The sequence below is a fragment of the Anopheles cruzii genome, chromosome 2, assembly GCF_943734635.1.
Source record: "Anopheles cruzii chromosome 2, idAnoCruzAS_RS32_06, whole genome shotgun sequence".
Lineage (NCBI taxonomy): Eukaryota > Metazoa > Arthropoda > Insecta > Diptera > Culicidae > Anopheles > Anopheles cruzii.
Genome location: NC_069144.1, coordinates 37,580,340 through 37,596,194, shown reverse-complemented (window position 1 = coordinate 37,596,194; position 15,855 = coordinate 37,580,340). Strand labels below are relative to the sequence as shown.

At 48.0% G+C, this 15,855-nt stretch overlaps 2 protein-coding genes across 2 annotated transcripts in view; one reads left to right on the top strand and one right to left on the bottom strand.

The window, feature by feature from the left end:
* The window catches only part of LOC128268167 (uncharacterized), a 34,667-nt gene extending 27,824 nt beyond the window's left edge, over window positions 1–6,843 (top strand). The window contains exons 4-5 of the mRNA XM_053005193.1: window positions 5,290–5,485; window positions 6,633–6,843. Of these exons, the coding sequence (XP_052861153.1) occupies window positions 5,290–5,485; window positions 6,633–6,843 (407 nt within the window). The remainder of the gene's footprint in view (window positions 1–5,289; window positions 5,486–6,632) is intronic.
* A 3,895-nt stretch (window positions 6,844–10,738) lies between these two features.
* Window positions 10,739–12,613, bottom strand: LOC128267438 (TBC1 domain family member 13). Its single transcript, XM_053004270.1, has 6 exons — window positions 12,466–12,613; window positions 12,308–12,381; window positions 12,106–12,231; window positions 11,747–12,033; window positions 11,034–11,557; window positions 10,739–10,962 (listed from the first exon to the last, which is right to left on the bottom strand). The coding sequence occupies exons 1-6, from the start codon at window positions 12,483–12,485 to the stop codon at window positions 10,848–10,850; spliced, it is 1,146 nt and encodes a 381-aa protein (XP_052860230.1). The 5' UTR covers window positions 12,486–12,613; the 3' UTR covers window positions 10,739–10,847.
* Window positions 12,614–15,855: the final 3,242 nt, after the last annotated feature.

Below are 15,855 nucleotides of genomic sequence, written 5' to 3'. Positions count from 1 at the left end.
AATCGGATCACGTCGCGTCGTGTGTGTCCATTGCGAATCGACCCCGCTGCACTCCGCAACCCAGCAACCCCCGGGCCGGAATGCATCCAATTCCGAAATGCATTTCACGAACGGGCAAGCGGAAAACACTGTCCGTCGGCCGCACGGTGGGCATGATGCCAACGTGGCGTACAAGGTGGCCGTCTCGGGACGATTCGGAACATCTGGTTTCGGTTCCGTGCCGCTCGCGATTGGAATCAAAACGTTTTTCTTGTTCGTTTCCATTTTTTTTCTTTTTCTCCCGTGGGGAATTTGTACGCCAGCTGCTTTGAGGGGCCATGTTTTTGACCACCGAACACGATGGCGGTCTGTCCTGATGCCCCACACCCCCGGGCCAGTGCGGACCATCGTTCGTGTCGTATATCATCCGCTGCGAACCGGGACCGTTGGGATTCCGATCCCGAAACCTGGTGATAAATGGATCAGAACGCCGGTGTTTACTTTCGCTCGTTTGTTCCGATGGGGATTCGATTGAAACGGGAAACGATCGAAAATAACGTTCATTTAATGTTGGTGGCGGGCGGGCTACTGGCTAGCCAAAAGTGTCGTCCGCCGGTTTACGGCGTGCGGCGTGAATCTCGCTTCCGCCGGGTGCGACCGAAGCTGGGGAACAAAAAAAAAAATCCTAATTAGCCAGTGATGTGCCATAATATTTACCTTGGTCGTGTGATGGAAATCCGGGCAGTTGTTTGGTTTAAGGCCGCAAAACGAGGGGCCAAACTGCTACAGAAAAATCTGGATCACCAAACACTGAATAATCATACGCTGCGGTGGTTAACGATAAAATTTACGCGTTATTTTTATGTCTTGTTTATTTGAACTAACGAGGGGTTCGTTGAGCTTCTTTAATAATATTTTTCGAGATTAGAAGCGAGTGATCATGAAAATTGTTTGGATGAAAATAATTAATCTAATAAGATAAGAGTAATTTGGATCATTATTCCTGTAGACGCCATCAGGCTCAGACCCTCTAGCATTCCGTAGTCAAATACTTCGTTCTTCGACATGTCTCTTACTATACACATGTCTCTTATACAAGGTTTTCCATCATGATCCAAAGATTAAAATGTTAAATAACTCCGCCATTTTGTAGTCGATTTTGATCAATTAGTCAAATTCTTAAACGTCAATGTATGCCATTTTAGTAATGGATCAATCTACGGTAAAACAGCGGACAGAAATTGTAGCGCTCTACATTGAAAATAATCTTTCAATTAGAACAAGTTTGAAAACTGTGCGCGCTAATTGTTGCGCAATTTCTTCTGACTTCTTTTTGTGGGGCTTTTTGAAGACTTAGGTGCCAGACAACCGACGACCATTGAAGAACTGAAAGCTAACATCACAGCGGAAATTGGTGCTATTACGCCCGAAATGTTGTAAAAACCAACGAAAAGGCCCTAAAAAGGGCGGCTTTTTGTGTGTCTAATGGAGGCGGTCATTTGATCGATGTTGTATTTCGAGTAAATTATCAATAAACGGCATTCTATAACCTAAAAAAATTGTACACTTGTCAAAATCGACTGACAAATAGCGGAGTTATTCAACATTTAAATAATTGGATAGTGATGGAACACTCTATATGTAAATGTTTTATAGTTCTTTGTGAGTTCTTTTCATCTTATTAACGTAAATCATTCAAAAGTGTAGTGAAAGGTAAAGTATTCTTGGCATTTAGGTTGCAGCTGTCCATCCTTTCCTTTCAAACCATATTACTTGCCATTTTCGGTCTTTGTGCAGTTTTTATAAAAAAAGAGAATATGAAATTGCTCATTTAAAGAAATGCAAGCTGTAGTTTGATTATTATTAGTTCAATCATCGTACAGTAAAATAGTAAGATTTACTAATATTCATAGTTCATAATTTATTTTGTTTTCTATGAATTCACACAAAGTAAATAAAACCTACTAGAATTAACAAAAGGGTAGTTTTTTTGGGCTACAGTGATTCACTCTCACAGGCTTTCTATGGCTCTATCCTGGGTAATATTTCGAAATTCCATTATTGAGCCACAACAACACCTCGAGAGAATGGCAAATTTGCGAAACAAATCATTTTCAGTCCGTATAGCTTACTGATTGGCCATTAATTATTCGCATCATAGTAAACAAACGCTGCCGGACGCCGGACCCCTGCGGCACCGGTCACCACTCAAGTAGCCATCCATCCATCTCGCGGCGACTGACACCGTAATTGAGTTTCGATGTTTTCACGATCACGTACCACGTGTGCCGCGTGTCACGGTTTTGTGGTGCCGCGCGTCATTTTGCGTGCTCGAAACATTTTATTATTAAATTGCCGCGCGTCAAGGGCTGGGTGCTGGTGTGTGCAGTCAATCACACGCTCGTGCACCACACCCACCCCGGGGCCGGTGGTGGAAACTAATTATTGCATTAATAATGCCCTGAAATTGGTCCCACCCGGCTGCCGCAACGTAAACTTCCGAGGCCGGCAGACTCTCGAAGGTTCGAAGATGTATCGTATCGTTTTACGCGAACGACGATAATCCATACAAATTGGCCCTTTCCTCCACCGCAGTGTACGGGCGATGACACGATACATAAGAGTGTTAATGTGCACTCCACGCTGACTTCCGGCTTCCGGAATGTGACGCAACCTAAGCCCAGTGAATAATTGTTAGCTGTCGTCGTCGTCGTCGTGAGTAACCAGGCGTCTCCACGGCCGACCAGGCGTCTCCATTTCGTCCTGACGTCTCGCGTGGAACGCACAACACTGCGTTGCGGTTGCACAATCGTGTAACACGCCCGCCGCCGTTTCGGTTCCAGCACGGATCGGTGTTAGGTTGGGCTGTAAATTCGCAATTGCGGTGAAGGGCAAATGTCACCACCACCACCACCGCCGCCGCCGAGAGAGGCTGTCCCGTGCATTCGGTTACCCAATTCGCTCGGATGTCAAGTGTCAGAAAGCAATCCCTTGGCTCCTTCTGCTGGCTGGCCACCACCGGTTGCCGTCACCCCAGCAGCGAAGCTAGGCCAGCGAGGACGTTCCTAGCCTGAAATAAATCATTCACTTCCCGTGACGTCAGTGGGGATTACTGTGGCGTGGCGTTGAGGTCAGCTTCAGCTCCTTTTCCGACAACAATTGCTGCGTGTGTGTGTACAGCCTTTTTTTGTCTTCTGCCCTGTTGTTGATGGGTGAAACTGATCAATGACGTGCGGGCGGCCAAGGTGGAACCATCCGATCCATTCCCTGTTCACTTCCGGCAACGGTAGCAAAAAGGTCAAGGGTAACAAGGGCAGAAAGAGCACGAAAACAGGTCCTGTGAATGGGTGCAAAAAAAAAGTATAGGACCATTCTTATTCCGGATCCTTTCTGCGAATCGCTTGCGACCACACAAACCATCCTCAGTGCGACCGTCGGTGACAGTGATCGGTCGATTCTTTCATGAAAACCCTTGCGGTACCGAGAATTCGTCCTGACAGTGGGGAAGGGGCATAAATCAAAACTGGAACATGTTTGCCGGCGGCACTCCGGCTCAGCTACTTCGACGGGTAGCTTCGAGTCGAATGAATTGTTTTGAACGTTTAACGCAACACCAAAAAGCAAAAACACTTAACGCTTCTTTTCCTCCTTCTGGGTACAATGGAGTAAACTCGTCCAGCACTTCGTGGTACTGAGTTCTATGTCGAAGAAAATTGCCGCCTTTCATTGCCTTTTCATATGTTCGGATTGAAAAGTGCATCTTCTCAGACCTCCAGCAACAGGCGAAGCAGAGCAGCCGTCTAGCGGCTGAGTCGTCGCAAAGAGCCCTTCACTAAGTAAGGATCCCTCTGTCCCACCCGGCCTTCCCGGTCGCTCGGGGCCCGTTTATTTATTTATTTTTCAACTATCTAATTTTCCACTCGAGCGTGTGAAACGACCGCGCTAATGGGACAGCGCCCGGACCCTCCGGGTAAAAAGGATAATTAAATGACGGGCCGGCGGCTGCGGCGACGGCGGCGGCAGCTCGTTCTTTTGAAGTGTGGGCGCGTATGAGCATACACACAGCCAGAGCTAGGGCCCGAGGATCATGGCGCAAAACTCGTTTTGTTAAATTACATTCACTGAAGCGACGCGCGAAGCGACCCCACCGAGATCCTTTTTGCTTTCTTTTTGACGTCTCATCTTTCACTGCCACTCTCGCGATTGTATGTGTGTGTGTGTGTGAAGCACTGCAGGCACGTGCAACGCCTCGGTGGAACGCATTAGAGAACGCGCAAACCGGATGCCAACAACAGTTACGTTATGCCCAAGTGGCACATAATAACTATTTCATTCACCAAACGTAAAAATGAAGCACTCCTTCGTCGGGACAATGGAAAGCGGAAAACTGGCCACCCCAGTGGCCACTACCCGTACCACGGTCGCCTTCTGTTACGGGACTGTGAGCGGCTATAGTGAAACTTTAAAGACTTTAAGTTTGCCACAAAAAACTTGAAGAAAACCACATGAAACAAACTTTGTTTGATTCGGGCTGTCACTTTAAATACGATTATTGCTTAATTGCCACGCGCCAAAAGCAGGATATAGACGTGCTTCGAAAATGAAGAAAAAGCAATGTGGCCGAACCGAGTTTATAAAAAAGGAAGCGGAAAGACGAAGTCGACGCCCCGCGGCCCGGAAAGTTTTCGAGCAAAATACGACACTGAGATAACATTATTGGACCGCCATTTTTTTGTCATCCCCAAACAGAGCGAGCCCCATCCTCGAAAATGGCACCGTTTGGAGCCTTGCGTTTCTTTGCACCTTGCGCTGGCGCTGGCAAACGGCCAATTCGAGCACGTCGATGGCACGTGGGCCGTGTGACGTTTATTGAATTTTATGGCACATTGCCTTCGCGCTCCACGGTATTTCATTACACAAATTTATACACTCCTTCTCCCTCCGTGTCCGGGCTATCTCTTTCGCTGCGTGTCAGGCCCGAACGAAGCCTGCCACCTATTTCGGTATCACGGATCACACGCGGCACAAAACTTTCGGCGATAGTCAAGATAGGTCTGCTTTAAAAAGACTCCCAGAAGAGATCCGCCTTTTGACAAACTCTCATGGATCCCCGGTACGGGTCGGGTGGGGCCAAAGTGTCAGTTAACTCCGTGTGCTCTCGATTATTGGACGCTCGTTGGGTTCGAATTTCTTCGCCCTTGATCGAATGAAGTATCCTTTTGCCTTCGCTTTTGACCCATCACATTTAGGCATCACATTAATCAGTGCCTCTCTATCTCTCTCTTTCTGCGAACACGTGTTCCATTTCAGGGCTCTGGAGGATGTCCCGGCATCCGAACTACTTCGGGGAGATCGTTATCTGGTGGGGCATATTCGTCATCTCGTTGAACGTCATCGAGGGCATCGAGTGGGTCGCTATCATGTCGCCGATCTTCACGACCCTCATTATCCTCTTTCTGTCCGGCATCCCGGTGCGGGAGCGTTCGGCCGACGAAAAGTACCGAGAGTAAGTATGTCTTCCTTTTTTCCCCGCTCCTCCGAGTGACCCACCAAACAACATTCAAGGCCACGCTTTTGGTGATCATAGCGAAAAGAACGGCGCCCCAAATGGACATCACAAAATGAAACCGCCTCGATGCTGAATATTCAAGGCGTTGGCGAAGCGTTTTGTGACGTAGGCGAGGGAGGTTCCTTCGGAATGCTTATCCGTTTTGGGGGCCGTCCCGCCGCGTCAACAGATAATTTCGAACTCAACACAAATTAATTCGCCTCCCCAAAAAAGGGATAATGAAGGCGCCAAACCGTCTGCGACCCGTTCTCGCCGGCCTCACCGCCGTCACTGTTGCCCCCGACAGCCCCCGACTGTGACAAGCGATTTATGTGGTCATTTTTTCGCCAAACGCGTTCTCCCTTCCAAAGAATCGAACGACAATCGGTGGCCGTTGAAATGTTAAATTAATTCAATTTGTCATCCACGAGCCAAGCCGCGGCATAATAATGAACTAAACTAGGCGAACATCCAATCCATCCGGCCGCTCGCTCGGAGCAACTGGGCCAATAATTGAAACCCCATTTTGATGGCGCCAACAACAATGGCCGCGGGAAAGAATTTAAATTAATTGCCGTCGAGAACCGGCACTTCCGGCATCAGGACACATTTTCGTTCTGCGCCGTTCTGGCCGACACACAATCGGTTGGAATCGTTTGGAACTAAACCGAATCAAGGTACATCACGATTGACGGCGACGACGAAGGACCGAAAAGGAATTCCGCACCGAAAAAAACGCGCAAAGCAATAGACATTAAACGGACATTTTGTTTGGACGTGCGGTTGCGTGTCGGACGCCAATCGAACGCCGTAAATGTCGTTTTTATGCCGCGCAGTAACGGCACGCGGTCTCGGTCACGCTAATCGTTGGCCGGTCGCCGGAAGTGGAGCCGCGATAAAGGGCGATAAACGGTGAGCCGACAGCTAGCGAGCACTCATGGAACCGCTTGGAATGGCAATGACCCGGAAGCGAATGTTCGAATGGCCACCGAAGTGACCGTGTTAGTGTTGCTAATGTTGAAGTGTTTTCTTGTAATCGGTTGAAAAAAAAAAACGAGGTCTTGTAATGCCTGTTTCTTAATGCCGCTTGCTGCCTCTCTTCCAGTGACCTCGAGTACCGGAAGTACAAGGCGTGCACGTCGCCACTCATCCCGATCCCGCCCGCCATCTACTCCGAAGTGCCGCGGGCCCTCAAGTTTATCCTGTGCTGTGAGTTCCCGCTGTACGACTCGCTCGACAAGCGCCGCAAGGAGGAGGGACCGTTCGCGATGACCACCTCCATCTCGGTGGCCCACTCGCACTCCACTCACACCTAGCAATCGGGAGGTATGGCCGGGGCCGGTCACCATCACCACGGCACCGTCGCCGGTGGCACGGCCACGTCGAAAGACCGCAGCTCGATAGGCCGGGTGGCCAGCTATTCCTCGAGCCAACGCAGCGCGGGCAGTGGTGGCGTCGCGGGTGGCGCAGCTGGTGATCGGCGGACGGAGCGCATCTCCACCTCGTACCACTACCATCGCACCATCAGCAACAGTAACAGCGACTTCGAGGACATCACTCCCGAGCGCATCACGTGCATTTCCGGCGCGACGCATCAGCAGCCGCACGTGCACTCCCAGCACCACCACCATCAGCACATACACCAGCAGCAACACTATCAGCAGTACCACCATTTGCCGCAGCAGCACCTGCAGAACTTGATCGGCGATGGCGGCAGCTACGTATCTGGCTCGTCTCAGATAACGACCATTTTGTGATGGCGAAGTCGAGAGCTGAGGTATACGGTGTGGCCTCCTAAAACTGCTGAATGCTGGCCCACGGCCCCGGTAAAAAGTGTTCGTTTCGTTTTGATATTGCTTTCCGGTTGGTGCAGTCGGAGCTTAGTTTGTAAATTATTTATTAATTTTACTGTAAGACAAGCCGATGCAATGGCGAATGCGCTTTCCCTCGGTTGACACACACGGCCGTAACGATTTCGTTCGAAGTGTGTTGAGATAAATTTGGTGAGCCCCCCCGGCTCGAAAAGGCCCGACCCGAATATTACTGCCACACGCGTGTGCTTTATTCTACAAAATGTCCGTGTCAGTGGTGGCTCTATTTTGCAAAGTGGCTGGCGGGTGGAACCTACATTTGCATTGATCCGTTGTGCTCGAATGGTGTTCCAAAGGTGCGAAGGCTCCCGAAGGTAGGCTCAGGATTTGTATCTCACTTCCGAGCCTTTCGCCACCTTATTGTTAAGGGCGCATCGTTTCCTTTGATGGATTGGAACGGCTTGTGGTCGTCCGACAACAGAGGAGAACGGAACGGAGATAGCCACATAAACGAAGACCTTCTGGAGAATCTTCTGTATGTTTCGGCGCTACAGGCCGATGGCGGATCTATCGAGCACCGGTACCGGTTGACAGAGGAACTATCGTCAACAAAATCAAAACTAGCGAAATTCACGCATCACACGAGCATGTATTGCTTCCGCGCGCACGATGGCACTAGAAAGGACTAGGTATTTAGAAAGTAATCAAACCTTAAACTTAGCCACTGCTGCTTGTGGGGCAGAAGAAGTGAGATTTCTATCGGTAACCATTAAAAACCACAACGCGTGGCGTTCAGACGTGGCCGGCACCGGCAGCGGAAGGAAAATTATAAACAAAAAACTGTTCAGCATAATTAGTAAAAATGGAATTTATACATCCACCTGCGGTGTGAGCAGATCGAAACGCCAACATCTATGAAAAAACTTGAGCTCGTAGCGCGTAAGCCTAAGCAACTTTATTGATAGAATAGAAAGTAGAGCAGAAGCAACAAAGGAAAAATCAAATCAACAACAGGAACCGTAACAACTTTCAACTTTCGAATATAACCCCACTTTCCACATTCTCTATATATTCAGGCGTTAGTAAACGAGGTAATCGAAGAAAGAAAAGAATAAAAGGGCACCGTTTATCACCAATTACCGGGACTGCTATATTTTTGGTCCAATCTCTTTTTAGAATCATGTTTGAAACCGTAGACAGAACTAAACGGGGCCGCCCCATTATATTGTAGTTGAAGCGCATGTTATTAATCCCCCATTGCTACCATTTTACTACCAAACCTCCTTTTATCGATCCCCTGTCGGCGGGAGAACTACACAGTTTACGAAACGGCCACACGAATCTCCAACGTCTTTGAATGTGCTAGAACTGATATCAAACATGGGCCGGATAAAGGTATATACTGTCCCACAGTCCCACAAGCCGGACACGTCTAATCGAAATCGTCTGTAGTGACGGCGCCGACGCATGACCGACACCTGATCGAATCGAATTTGGTGGTGTTCAAAAGAGTCTCTCTACCAGAATGGAAAGTTCTTATCGCCGGGCGGAGGGCGACATTTTAGAAACGTAACCGTTTATACCAACCACCACCATCAACGTTTGACCTTACCGTTTTTGCTCAAACTAAGTCTAGTGACTTTAGATTCCTGTTCAGCGTTTCGATAAAGAAAAACAAAAACCTTTCCTCTTTTTAGAACGCACTACCGTAGGCCACAACCGAGATCCGTAAACACGATAGCGACCACACCAAAGTCGAGCAATTTAATCAAACAAGAAACCCTAACCTCTCGGCTCCGAACGTCTCTCTAGTGAAAGTGTCAATTCCACTGTGTCCCAGTTGTTGAAACCGAATTATGTAGAAAACAGGAGAAAACTACCGTACCGAACCGAAACTTTCCCTCTAAAACCCCAACACGAAGCACAAACACATCCCACCCATTAGTCTCTACGCTCACTTTAGAAACCGATCACTTTAGGCCGTGGGGCAGGGTGCAGAACCACGCACAACTCGCAGAGGAGCATTAAAAATTCACACCAACCATCTATTAGGTTTCGAACGGGAAGACAAAAAAACACTTCGAAAACACCTTCGTACATGCAATCAGTTCAAAGCGGATCAAACAATGTGGAATGAAATGAAGTTAACCAAGTTTACCCTTACATTACGCAGCAAGTAGGATAGGTTACAAGGTACGTTCGTGGCATAAGAATAAATCTCTATATTCCAGTGTTGGTCGGCGGGAGACACGTTAACCCTGTAAGTAATATTTTGAAGAATTGCACGGAAAGACAAACGCCAAGTGATTAGTTAGCAAAATTGAGTGGAACGAACGAGAGATGAACCTACGGAACGATTGGACCTAAAACGGAGTGAACGGCCAACCGGGAAGATAAAGCGAAGACGAAGACAAACAAACCATGAAACGATTGTTGATACTTTTACGAAGATTGTTATCAGGCACGGTACAGTAGAGAACGAGTGATGGAGACAGCAGTAGCAGCAGCAGCAGCAGCAGCAGAAAGCTAAACTCAATCCTATCTAATACATCAATGCTAAATCCTGTAGGGAATATAAACAGCAACATGGAACATATTGGTAGCGAACAATCTTATCGTGAATTACTAAACTATGAACTACACGACGCTATGTCAGCCCGGTCGTTCAAGAAGCCAACATTCATTGCCACACACGTGGCACAAAAGGGCACGGTCGGGCGACGATGCTGGGCTAACGGCTAACCGTTGCAGCAAGGAACAGATTTTTAGAACCGTAAGCAAGAGCGATATATACAAAACTAGGAGATACAGATATATTTTTAGTGTTACAGATTGCGCAACAAAGCACACCGACAGCCGGTAGTTATATTGTCGTAACAACACAAAATGAGCCCACAGAAAGAAAACCAAACTACAACCTACGCATGATTGTGGGCAAAATAGAAACCAAACCGGAACGGAATAGCCTGCGGGGCAAAGCAAAAACCAAGTCACACACACAACCGCAGCAAAGTGCGCCATCGAGAACATTGCAAGAAATAAGATTTAAAAAAAATTAAAAGACTTACTAATTACTAGTATAGTGTTGCAATACTATTGAAATAATATGAACTCTAATATTGATTCTTTCAAAAAGGAGATATGGAAGCTAAAATTAGTAAGCAAACACAGAATTATGTACCTACTTGTGTGCGGTAAGCGCAAGGGCTAACTAACTAAATAATAAAAACGTATATATATACCGTATATACATACTAGCAAGTGCCGTATGTGCTAAATGGCGCAGCGCCGGCAGAAACAATTGTTGCGAATCGACCAGAAGCACCGAGAATTGTCTCATTCCATCAAAACGCATCCAGAAAAGAATGGTACAATACGGTTCGGTTCACGTGTCCCAGGTACACGCATCTTCGTTGTGTACGGTGTGCTTTCCGTTTATTGCTATTTGCGTATGAAAAAAAATAATTTATCAAAAAATTGTGTCCATTGTACGAAGTTGAAACCACGCGTTAGTCGAGGCTGGTCGCTTTTCGCAGCACGAGATTGATGTCCATGAGTGGAAAGTTTTGCAGCAGCTTAACGTTATTGGCGAAATCGTTCTCCAGGATTTGTTCCCGCAGTAGGCTAAAAGTGAGAGAGAGACAACAGCGGTAACTATGGTGCCAGCAGGGTGCGAACGAAGCTGTACCACTCACAGTATCATCGAGCAGCAGATTTTGATGAGAAAATCGTACCGCCTGTCGTCGGCAAACACCGAGTCCCAGATGCGCAGCACGTCCGGCAGTGGGAACTCCTGCGACAGCAGCAGCGTGAGCCAGCGAAAGCTGTAGTACTGCGGGTAGAGCTCTTGCTCGCGCAACCGCTGCCAAATGGCGGCGTCCTGCTCGTGCAACAAATTCGACAGCTTCGCCATCATTCCCTTGATGCCGCCCTCGGACTCGTCGAGCGTTTTGATGAAAAAATCGCGTATTTCGCCCATCAGCGCTGTGAAGCAGAAGAAACAGTCCGCCTCGGCGTACCGGCGGTACTCGGGGGTCGGATCGGACGCGAACACGTAGTAGATGGGACCGATGATTTCGTTCATTCCCTGCACGTAACCCTGGCCGGGGTTAAGCTTGGCGTAGAGGAACAGTATCCGCTCGACCACCTCCCAGTGCGCTTCCTGGCCATCATCCATCGCTTCGTAGCTCTCCGTCGCACGCTTGGTGATGAGATTAATCTATCAAACGGGACAATCGGTGAAACGAATAAGACCTCGCGGAAGAGCCAGAGGACGCAAACGAAACCTACTTGCTGTGGCAACGTCACGAGGGTCAGTACATGTGTTAGTGGCACCGTAGGTAATAGAATTGTTAATCGATTAGCGTTAAACCGATTGCAGGTAGGGTTCCTTGCACCCGTCTCTCACCTTGGTCATACCAACGCCTTTCCGTTCCACGTTGGCCGAACTGAGTGTGGTCGGTGCAACGCGAACGTGCAGCTTACGCTCCCGCTCTTGCACCAAGTCGCAGGGGAATTCAGTCGCCTGCTGAAAGAAAGAAATGTCCGGGCAGAGCCGCCGCACGTCCTTGTCGATCTGTAGCAGCACTTCGTTGTCTTTGAAAAACGTGCTCCAGTTACTTTCCGGCCCATCGCTCAGCGGATGATCGATACACTCCGGGCCATCCTGCTCGCCCGGCGATATTACCATTTCCTCTGGGAGCACAGAATGAGGGAAAAGGAGAATCAATCCACACGATCTTGTCGGTCGGGTGGGCCGTTGCTCACTTAAAAATTGTCTGTACAATTCACGCTGCTTCGCTAGCTTCGTTGGCCACGATGCCTTCCGCGGACCGATGTAGCCCAGCAGCAACTTCCAGCAGAGCGCCCGGTAGCCATTGCAGTCCGGAATACCTGGAGTGTAGTTGACGAGCAATCGTTATCAGTACCATGAGTCACTTAGTGGGCGTAGATTGTCGCGTGGCCGTACCATTAAAGCAAAAGTTCCGCAGTGCACTCAGATCAATTTCGTCGTGGTCCAAGATGTTGTCCAAGTCGGCGACACTGTAACGAGCCGAACACCGTTAAAGGGGGCCACTAATTGAAGCTAATAAAAAGGCGCCGGAACAAAGCGCAGGATCATTGTACCGTATTTTGTATAGGGACATTGTGTCACTAAGATGGACGGCACCCGGACCCTACGTTGGACGCTGCAGCAGAACCGATTGGGGTCCAGCAAATGCAACGAAAGGTGTTGTTCACGGGTCCTTTATCACCCGCATATACATCGCCCTGAAACGCTGCGAAAGGTCAACGAAATTAGACTGATTGATGATTGTTTACAAAACTGTCGCTGACTTTGTTTTTTTTTGTCGCTTCACGAGAAAGTTTGATGTTTTGACGTTGCGAACCGGCTGCTGTCAAAAACGCGAGCAACACAGGGTGGCTCAGATTTAAATCGAAACAACGACGAATAATAAGGACAATTTTTACAGACAAAATACTTAAAAGAAACACTTATAGAACAATTTAGTGTTGAAACATATTTTCTAATATACTGTTTATACAAAAATGATGAGGAACGCGGTATACAAGTTCAACTAACAGGATGAAATATTTCATACACGTTTGGACTGAAACATTTCCACTCTACGATACAGAACCACCGTTACAAATTCTTAAAATGCTCAAAATACTCGAAAGTTTAGGAGCTCAAAACGGCAATTAGAAAGCCTAAGAATGGTAAGCTGCAAATAATGCAAATAGATGTTGACTACAGATCAATCAAGTAAGAGTAGTCTCGCTGTCTGTCGATGCGATAAGATCACACCGCCAGACCATAAACAAAAGCAAATCCTACCGCAGATTGGAGGCTGCAAGCGGACCAAAACGTTGCTCGAGAATCGTGAGCGGGACACGAGTCGTGTCCGTGCCGACGTTTTCCGAACGCCAACTAACGAAACAGCCTGCCGGATGCAAGAGAGTGTATGCGTACGCATACACAAAAAACCGATTCGTAACTATTTCTGCTCAGAACAATACTACACATGCCTCAAATTTGTTGGTGGAATGTATCGATTCTATGACCAAAATATATATACTTTGGAGAAATTCAGACAATTTCATCTAACCGTTTTATATAATTAAGCATTTTAGAACCAAATAATATGTGCGCGCATACAAAAAACCGATGAGGGATAATAGATAAACCTCTCACGGTATTCTTTTGGCTCTTGGAGATCCTCTTTATCGTTGGTTGTCCACACGTCTAGCCCAATTGGATTTTTGAAACGATGTTTCCCACTTCTGCGGTGTTTGGTTACGGGTTTCCCGTACACCACAAAAGGCTCACCCGTTTTAACTGAAATAAACTTTACCACTATGCCGCGGCTCACAGTATCGTCCTGGTCCGAGCCCGGTGCTAAAATTCTGCTATCTGGATCGTTATCTGGATTGGCAGAGGCTTTCAAAAGGAAATGTTTTCTGATTTTCACCATACGTCCTCCGGGATATATTACGGGATAATTATTCTCAGTCCGAGTCTTTACACGTGCACATTCCCGCTGCCACATGTTGCACCGGCGACCCGTCCTTAGTGAGGTCAACAATGTCTTTTAGGACACTAAGGAATCCGTGGACAGCAACGGCAGCGGCCCAAATCTCTCCACCCTCATGCAGGAGATGGTGTGTTTTGCAGGTGACCATTGGTGAAATGGTAGCCTTATGCTCTATTACGAAGTCTTGTAATAGCTGCTTGGCTGTTTTCCGGTAGTCTGCCCATCGGGCACGTTTGCATATCGCAATTGCCAAATGTAGACGGCAGTAATTTTCGAACAACTTTTGCTGGCCCAATTCAATTATTCAATTATTATCCCTATCACGTCCCTGATGTATGCATATGCGGGGGTCTTCCATATGCCTTTTAATGTTCGCCCGACAGCTGCCCTCCTTTCATGTAGGATTCTTACTTTCCCTATTGCCTCTTCAGCACAATTGTCGACAGCCGAGGATCTTTAATTCCCTTTTCGAAGGCCGTGTACATTTCCATCAGTCACGTCCTTAATCAAATCTAGGCGAGGTATGTTTACCAACGGAGTCATGGGCTCATCCTTACGTCGTATATTTTATCAACGCAATGCGTTGGTGGGTCCACGGTGGTGATGGTGTTCCGTTTTCGTTGAAGAAGAAAACGCATTTTCGACGGCGTTTTCCTGGAATGGTGCATTTTTGGCACCCGTATTCGCTTGATTGTTGTACTGTTGATCGGGCGGCAGCATCTCCCAGCACAGTCCGTGATTTCACCTTTAGTCTTCGACCATTGGCTTTAACCAATAGTGTAGCAATGAACTGAGCCACAGAATCGCACACAGAGACGTCCTGCTCCTCCACTTCCCACGATCCGTGGAACGCGGTTCGGGCATCCCTGGGCATGCCAGTATAATCTGGGCCCAGTATGCACATAATCTGGCCGTGACATGCGTCAAACGGCGTACCACCTCCGCCATCCTGCCTCGCTCCTGCTACGGGACAGAGTCGAAAACTCATCGGTCGTTATCGTTGATAGCCACCTCTGGTTCACTGTCGCTGGATGCAAATCAAGACTACTCTCGATCGATCGACACTTCGAGCTCGGAACGGCTTCCGGTCGCCGCTTGGATGGTCCCGGCTCCTGACTCGATCCTGGTTTGCGTAGGGAATACAGAGACATCTGCGACAATAAGATAAAACATTACTCTAACCATGTTAACCATTGCTAACCATTACTCGCTCACATGGGTCATTAATTTATGGCGTCGCATTTACAGTTTACAGATCGTCTACGTTGAGAGCAAGGATTTCGTTGGAACCAAAACACGAAAGAACATGAATTTCGGGCTCCACTGAGAACAATGCGAACGGAGCAGACGGTTTTTTCTTTTTCTTGCTGTTCGAAAACACGCCAGGCTCGATTCGAGCAAGGAAAGTAATAACACACACATGTAAGAAAGAGAAATACACCAATACAGTGGACCGGGGGGGCAGTGCGCGCGCGCGCCTCGCTCTCGTTGAATTCATTCACGCAATCACGCACGCACGGCGGTACCGTGACAGCGCAGCGCATATCAACCCCCCGTCAGTTGGGGTTGCGACTGCCAGCGGTTCCGATCCGGTTGCCGATGCTTGGCTCACCGGAAGCACAGTGGTCCTGCTCGGTGCCTATGGCACAGTTCTTCATCGACAAGAATTGTACTTGCAATCGTTAGTGACACCGAACCGGAAGTGCACTCCCGAGCACGCGAGCGGAGTGATCGGATACGAATCCCGTCGATTGTACAGTGGATGGTGACAGTTACTACTCCGATTATCGGCTTATTTTGTTAATTAAAAGTAATAGAAATTCGAAACACCGCAGAACGAAGCAAAACCCGAGAGGATGTGGTGTCGGTGAGCGAGTGGTACGCTATAAATAAGCACCTTGGGCGACATACGCGCAACACAGCCGATAAATAGAGCGGCACACCAATCGGAATCTGTAGGTTTTCCTGTTTTTTTTCCCCT

Coding starts and splice junctions, on each gene's coding strand:
- LOC128267438 (XM_053004270.1), bottom strand. CDS start 12,485: ATGTCCCTATACAAAATACG. Junction 12,232..12,307: donor GCGGAACTTTTGCTTTAATG/GTACGGCCACGC, acceptor ACTACACTCCAG/GTATTCCGGACTGCAATGGC. Junction 10,963..11,033: donor ATCTGCTGCTCGATGATACT/GTGAGTGGTACA, acceptor TCTCACTTTTAG/CCTACTGCGGGAACAAATCC.